This window comes from Mustela nigripes, chromosome 5 (genome assembly GCF_022355385.1).
Source record: "Mustela nigripes isolate SB6536 chromosome 5, MUSNIG.SB6536, whole genome shotgun sequence".
Classification (NCBI taxonomy): domain Eukaryota; kingdom Metazoa; phylum Chordata; class Mammalia; order Carnivora; family Mustelidae; genus Mustela; species Mustela nigripes.
In genome coordinates, this window is record NC_081561.1 from 50992202 (window position 1) to 51000159 (window position 7958).

Below are 7958 nucleotides of genomic sequence, written 5' to 3' on the forward strand. Positions count from 1 at the left end.
CCGCATCGTGCTCTCTGCTCGGCGGGGAGCCTGCTTCCCCCCCCCCTCTCTCTGCCTGTGTCTCTGCCTACTTGTGATCTCTGTCAAATAAATAAAATCTTTTTTAAAAAAATAAAAAATTAAAAAACAGAAATAGGAATTGCACATCCCACAGCAACATCACCAGTTCTCTTTAAACATACAGCCCACACACCCTTCCTTTCTCCCTTAAAAATATAAAGCAAGAAAAAATTACTTGGCATCTCTCTATACAGGGTCCCTAAGGTTTGTGTGTGGGGCGGGGGTGGGGGGATTATGTTTTCCTTTGTTCCCCAGCTTCATTGAGCTGTACAAGACCTGTAATGTTGTGTATGGTGTGTGGTGTATGGTGTACTGATAGGGTATATGTATGGGTTGTGAAATGATTGGGACAGTAACACCCAGTTCACACCCACAGTCACGCTGCATAGCTATGGGGTTTTTTCTCGTGACAAGAACTTTTACGATCTACTCTTAGCAACCTCCATGTATACTATATAGCATTGTTAACTATTCTCCAAATTTTAGAGAAGGTGGTTTAAGCAGAAGGAAGGGGAGGAGAATGTATATGACAAAGGCACATATATAATTTAGGAGAAATTTATGCATGAACGTATGCTTAGTGTCTATGAAGGGACTTCACCTCCAGAAAGGCCTGTGAGTGTCCTTCCATGGACTCGGTGTGCTGGGTGGAGAGCCCGTCTGGTGTGGCACCTTGTCAGTGCGCCATGGCTGCACTCTGCTGTGTCCCCTCTCCCACCAGCTGCAGTTTGTGCTGACAATCATCCAGACCAGCTGCGGGGTCATCTGGTCGTGTACGTTCCCTCTTGGGTGGCTGTACTTCCAGATTGGATACATGATCTCTCTGATCACGCTCTTCACAAACTTCTACATTCAGGTAAGTCTTGCTCTTCCATGGCAGTTGGGCCTTGTGGCCTTTTCAGCAAAGAACCTCCTCTGTTCATTTAAGGAGGATGACCTGTGGAAAGAACCCCTCCTGCGTGCCAGACAGCAGGCTCTGGTGCAGTCACAGTGACAGGGCAACCCCTACCTTTGGGAGGGGACTGCCAACACAGGAGATACTGGTATCTGTCCCAAACCTCCCGAGTTCTAGATCTTCAGCAGAGGAGCCGGGGATTCACGTGGGAACGCCACGCTGTTCGGCAAGCTCTGTTGTTGCTTTGCTCGCAGCCGACTGCGGGCATGTGACGGGAGAGTTCTGTCAACAGTCCCACAGCCCCGCCGCCCTGAACCCTGGAACTACATAAAATGTCTAAAGAAATGTGCATCACAGCCCTCGGCTGCAGACAGAAATCTGCCCTTTCGTCCCCGTTTCCTCACACCTGCACTGCTCACGTCTGGAGGCTCCATTCATTCCCAAGTGCAGGATGGCAGGTCAGTTTTACTCAGAAGGGTCCAGTTAGGGCAGATTGCCTCCACTGGATTGCTGTGTGGCTCCCCGTTACCCCTGGGTGAGGTGTGTTCTTGCCCCCGTGGGCAGCATGCAGTTCCAGGCAGGTACCAAAGGTCGGGAGGCAAGGCAGGGGCCACGGATATGGAAACAGTAAGGTCCGGGAGGTTGAGCAGCTCCTTGGGGGCGTCCCATGTGGCCATCCTTGTGCACCTCCCCCACCTTTCATCCCACTCCCCTGGGCATGGAGGCACATTCCAGGGAGCTGCCGCATGGGTGGTGTACCCATGTGGGGACATTCATCGACATGAGGGAGGACGAAGGCTGGGAGCTGGCAAAACTGAAATCACTATTCTAACTGCTTGTGGCAGCATAGCGTTGTGTGCATACGGGCCAAAGCCATTGCCGAAGTCCCGAGCAAATCCTGAAGGTGAGAGATGGGAGTGATAGAGAGGTACCACAGAGTGGGGGAAAACAGTGTGGCCATGTGACCCCGATACTCTGTAACCCCATCCAGATACAGAGAGGGCATGGCCAGGGGAAGTGTACTTTGAATTTTCTACTTCATTTCTAGAATAGCCCTTACATTGCAGCCCAAACCCCTGTGAACTTCCTCAGGCGACGCCTCAGGAAGGGAGGAGTGATGGAAACCAGTGGCAGAAAACGTTCCCAGGGTTGCTTGACCACAGACCTTACGTCTCAGTGGCATCGGGTCCTAACAGGAATCTAGGCTTAGAATTAGGAAAGCGGGGCGCCCCCACCCCCCAGCAGAGCACCCTGTCACACGGCCCATCTGCCCTGATGCATTTCAGACTTACAAGAAGGGGGCCTCGCGGAGGAAAGAGCACCTGAAGGACCACCAGAACGGGTCCGTGGCTGCCGTGAACGGACACACCAACAGCTTTTCTTCCCTGGAAAACAATGTGAAGCCGAGGAAGCAACGGAAGGATTGAAGCGGAAGAGTTGAGAAGCCTCCAAAACCCATCGTCTGATTGTAAGCACAGCTTGAGCTGTGCCCGATGCTTGTTAACAGCTGCTGTAACTCGTCCTGCCTACAACAGCGTGATTCATGTAGGACCTCCTTCATCGTTCAAAACCCCTTGAAAATGTATACAGATTATACGTAGGCATAAGATTTAACATTTCTGGGCTCTCACCGACCCCTGCGCTAGACTGTGGAGGGCGTATTATTGTAGTATACGACACTGCTGTTGCCTTATTAGTTATAACATGATAGGTGCTGAATTGTGATTCACAATTTAAAAACACTGTAATCCAAACTTTTTTTTTTTTTTTTTTACTGTAGATCATGCATGTGATTGTAAATTTGTACAATGTTGTTACAGTAGAGAAACACACATGCCTTAAAACTTAAAAAGCAGGGCCCAAAGCTTATTAATTTAAATTAGGATATGTTTCAAGTTTTTATTCATTTTTTAATAGCTCTGTTTAGGAAAAAAATCAAAGACTGTAATTTATGAAACTAGCGTGTGACACATAATTTCAAGTGACTTGTACATGTGAAATCAGAAACGGCACCTTCAGTTTTGTAATACTGGCTTTAAATCAGGCAGGCTCAAATCTAGTGGAAGGTCAGTTTAACTTTTTAACAGATCTTATTTTTTTATTTTGAGTGCCACTATTGATAATGTAAAAAATGGGGGAGGGCTCTAAAGGAGTCTTGATGAAACCTAAATATATATTCTTTGTCTTCAGGATTTTAGAAAGTATGTAGGATGAGTAGGACATTTAAAATTTCTGAAATGCTAAGTGTTTTTATACAGGAAACAGTGCCCACTTTGCTTTCCACTTGCGAGAGAGAGGGTGTGTACTTTTCAGAAGAGATCATTGAATACCATTTGACAGAATCCCATAGATGAGCATTGGGAAACTGGTTGCCAGGGTCCAAATTTGGATTGGTTTCTGTACTGCTGTCTGTTTTGACACAAACTTCTTTTAAAATGTGCCTAGCTTATAAAAATGAATAAAGGGGGAAAAGGGGACCTTAAAAAAATTTTAAGGTAAAATTAAACAGATAGCTACTACATAAGAGAACTGGGAAATGGGGTAGAGAGAATTTGTTTCATGTAAATCTAATAGTACCTGTAATTTTCTTTTTCTGCTTAGAATCTAAAGATTTGTGTAGAACTGCTTATTTAAAAATGAGACTGCTTATCATAAAATCGTGTCTGTCACCCTTGAGGCAGTGGTCAAACAGATAAGGACTATTGTGCGTGTCATTTTAAAGTGTTGAAATTTAGTCTCTGAATACCTTCTTTGTGGGGAGAAAAAACAGTCATTGAACCACTCGTGATACATTTTAGAAGGTCATCGACAATGTATAAACTAATTGTTGGTTTGGTATTTATGTAAATATCAGTTTATCATGCTTTAATTTTGCACATTCATATTATATAGGGAGCCGATTGGTTCTCTTATTAGTCTTGTGGGTTTTCTGTTTGGAAGGAGTCACAGCATCTGTTTACATTTACCTTATCAAATCTAGAATGTGTATATTTGTAAATGTTATGTCTTCCTAGGTACTAGTTTGCAAATGTCTTTACATATTTCAATACAGAAACTATAACATTCAATAGTGTGCTGTCAACGTGTGCTTTAGCTCATCTGGATATACCCACACTGTTAAATAATGTCTAAACATTAATCATTAAAACTTTTTTGATTACCTGTGCTTGTGTGTTATGTGGTTTATACACTGCTGATTTGGACAGACTGGAGAAAAATCCAGTCTTCACCTTCTAGGAACTCACCCCAATAAATGTAGATAATTGAGGTGGAAAGGTTATATTGTGTAGCTCAGCTCACATGAGGAAGGATCCCCACATAGTGAGGCATGGTGGTGGTTTCTCTGGTCCCCCAAAGGTCCCAGCTTTCCAAACATGCTTCTTCCACTTGTCTTTCCCCCTCCCTCCCCACACTTTTGGCTGTTAGTTATTTTCCTTTCCTAGGTTTACACCAGAGGTCTGCAAATGTTTTCTGTAAAGAGCCAGATAGTACATGTTTTAGGCTTTGCAGTCCATACGGTCTCTGCCCCGCTTTCGACTATACCATCGTGGCGTGCAAAAGCAGACACAGACCATATGTGTATGAATGGTCATGGCTGTGTTCCAGTAAAGCTTTCCTCACAAAACGGAAGGTCTACAGCCATAATTTGCTGACCCCTTCTCTAGAGTAATGAGAGCCCACATTATTCCCAAAACTCTGCCACTTTCTTTGCCAAAGACCATTTTTTGCCCCCACCGTCCCCCAGCCTGCCACAGTCTTGACGTACAGGTCCAACCATGTACACGTGGAGTCATGACCTGAATGGCCCCCGTCCTTCCATTTCCTGCATAACACACAGTCCCCAGCATAGGCTGGATCTTACTTAGCTTTTGAGTGCCTTCTAATTTGTCATTACCACCTTAAAAATGTCATGTGAAACTGCATTTAGCTTTGGGGTACTTCTGAAAAATACAGAGGACTGCTAGGGTTTTGGTGGTGATAGTCCTATCCTTGCCCTTCCCTTCTAAGTCCAGAACACATTTTAAAAAGAGGACCTTAAAAAAAAAGAAAGAAAGAAACAGGACCTAGAAATCAGATAAATAAGAATCAAAATATTTCATCTCTTACTGGAAAGACTGGCTTGGTGATGCTAAAACCACAGCAGGATTTATTACCCTGGCCGATAACCCTACTGATGCAAACTTACCAGGGCTGGCCCTTCCATGGCAGTGCTTAGTGGCATTTGTTAGTCTAGGGATGAACTGGTGATTAAAATATTTTGAGTATCAGCCCAGTTATGGACCCACCGTAAACTACATGCTCCTTTGCAGTGTTGTTTTCTGTCCTGATGACGTTGCCACGCCAAGAAAATACACTCATATCTCCCCATCATGGCAACCAGAAGGTTGTCGTCCTCCCCTCAGAGAAGTAAGTGGATCAGAGGGCAGAGCAAGGCCAGATGTGTCCCCATCCTTTTCTCTCACAGGGAAGCAAAAGGGCATGTTTGCCCACCAGGATGGAAAGGGGAGGATTCACATCTCCCTTCTTTTTAGCAGCCTAGCTATGCATATGGAAAGGCGGGATAGCCTAATGTGAGGAGCACAACTTGGCGCCTGATCGCCTGGCTGGACTTCCATCTGTGTAACTTTTAGACAAATACAGTGCAGATGCCCTTGGAGCCATATCAAGCACAGAGTAAACCCTCTGTGTGAGCTATTCCCTTCAAGATTGTGTTCTGTGCCATCTACCCACTGGTCTCTTAAAACTCTCAACTATTGTTTTGCTATTTCCTGGCTTGGCTGCTGTCCTAATCCTATCAAGAAAAACAGAAAAGGAGGTTACTTTGGTGTGACACTGTTGAATCAAGAGCTGGAAAGAAACCAGCAATCCTTAGCAGTCAGAATGTTGATCACCTCTATCATTCCAGATTTTACCAGCATTTTCCATTAAGGTTACCATGCCGGGGTTTCTAGAAGCTTTATTTCGCCTTGGGAAAGTAGGGCAGTGCTTCTCAGTATCTGGTCCTCGGTCGTTCAGGGATTCTCCAGAGTTCCAACAGCTCTGCTGTGTGATCCTCTTTGAAACAGGTGTCTCCCACTCTGTCCACATCAGTCGTAGACTTGAAGTACTGAGCAGGTATTTTTCTGCCGTCTTTATTTGGAAGATCCTGTGCTTATTGGAGAAAATAGAAGCAGGTTAGTGGTTGCCCTTACCTATACCATCATCAACTAATTCTCATTCAAGACACCATTTTAAAGTTCATTTTTGGTCATCTTTGACATTTTTATGAGCTTCACTTCCTCTCTTTTCCAGCATAGCGGTGGCACTCACCCCAAGGGAGAAAGTTCCCAAGGACAAATTCTTGCTCCTGCTTTCATAAGATACCCAGACCCTGCTTTTGGTGTAAGGTTGTGGCAGGTGGCTCAGGCTCCGTGGTGGACATTGTAGGAACAAGCAGAGTAGAACCCAGTAGCTGACAATGTAGTGATGGCAGAGAACCAATCACACGGTTGTTGGGGGGTTGTCCCCTTTCTCAGATGGTCCAGACTCTTGGGAACGGTGCTAACTGCCCCCTCGGTGACCTATTCGTGTTCTTGTGTTGACCAGACCTCGGAAGAGTGTTACCTGGCTCACTGGGAGAGTGCTTGGAACACAGGGATCTGTGAGATAAGGCTTTTCAGTTCCTAAAGGAGCCTGTGTTAGATTGGGATCAAACATGGGCACAGGTGATTTCACAGGGTGCTCTGTGGTGAGTTTGTTGTGAAGTGGATGTATCCAACGACTGTAATAGTTCATAGAGAGAGAGCTCTTCCACTGAGGTGCCCGAGAAGAGCTCTGTGCGGGTGGGGGTTCTTCTGAGCCTTTGTGGACCATCGAGATTTCAGGAGGTAGAGACTGAGGGTCCTCTGGGAGACAGCATGGCGGCTCTAGGAAAGTACAGGAGCCCATAACTGAGAAGGATGAGATGACACATCTGTTGGAATCGTTGGCTGTGTAAGAGAAAGTGCTTATTTTTTTAAAGGTGAAGTGGGAAGAGGGTGGAATGTGGGTGTTCCCATTGATGACATGTGTAGGACGTGGCTGAGAGTTCCCAGGAGGAGGTAGTAATTACACCTTCTAAGGTTATCCCTCGCTATGCCTCCTGCCTACGTGCCCTCCTCCTGCTCTCCTTTATCGGCAGCACTGAGGAGGGACCTGAAGTGCTTGTAAGGAGACTTGGAGCTCACCTGTTAGAAACCCATGGGAGTCTGTCGGGCAAATTCAAAGGGGCCTCTGCCCTTGTGAAAATTCCTTCTAACCAAAGAAACTAGCATTTGAAGTCTGAAAACTTGGGACACCTGAAGGCATGGCTCACAGGCAGGATTCCATGTTGGCTTGGAAACAAATGCTTAAGTGATTGTCAACACATACTACGACTGGCATTCTGCATTCAAACAAGTCATAGGTGTGGGTTTCCCATGACTGATGAATGTGACAATGTTTCAGCAAAGCTAGCACTTTCCAGCAATTGTATGCCCTCCCCTTGACGGGGTTCCCAGTGAAACAGGTACCTATTTGGAGCAAATCATCCAAACCAGTGTCCCACAACCTCATGCCTCCTTGTACCCCTCACGGTGCTCCAGTCAGCAGCAGTCCTTTGTAAGACTATGGGACCAGGCATTGTCAGAGCCCCTTCTGCCTGCCCATGGGTGCCCTCTGCTCTCGGAACTCCGGGTAAGACAGATGAGAAGACCAAGGCTGGAAGTCATGCAATGCCCTTATTCAGGAGAGCAGCCAGGATCCAAATCTTGGGCTTTCCTAAGGGATTGGGAAGAGGAACTTGTGGTGGCCCCAAGCTACACCCTCAATTCCACCCTCATTTTAGCACTAGGATACATGTCTTCCAGCACGGAAGGCACTCTTGCCCATGCTAGAAGGGGTCTCTGTGCATTGGGAAGGGGCACAGCGGACATGTTAGAACCCAGGCTTTGCCATTCCTTGTGGGATTGCAAGCAAGTTACCTCATTCTTCTGAACTCCCATTT

At 46.0% G+C, this 7958-nt stretch overlaps 1 protein-coding gene across 3 annotated transcripts in view; it reads left to right on the forward strand.

Annotated features, from left to right (window-relative positions):
• Positions 1 to 4121, forward strand: part of ELOVL5 (ELOVL fatty acid elongase 5) — a 72401-nt gene extending 68280 nt beyond the window's left edge. For all 3 annotated transcript variants that reach the window (XM_059400231.1, XM_059400232.1, XM_059400233.1), the window contains exons 7-8: positions 782 to 916; positions 2242 to 4121. In XM_059400231.1, coding sequence (XP_059256214.1) covers positions 782 to 916; positions 2242 to 2382 — 276 coding nt within the window. In that variant the 3' untranslated portion in view covers positions 2383 to 4121. The remainder of the gene's footprint in view (positions 1 to 781; positions 917 to 2241) is intronic.
• The last annotated feature ends 3837 nt before the right edge of the window (positions 4122 to 7958 follow it).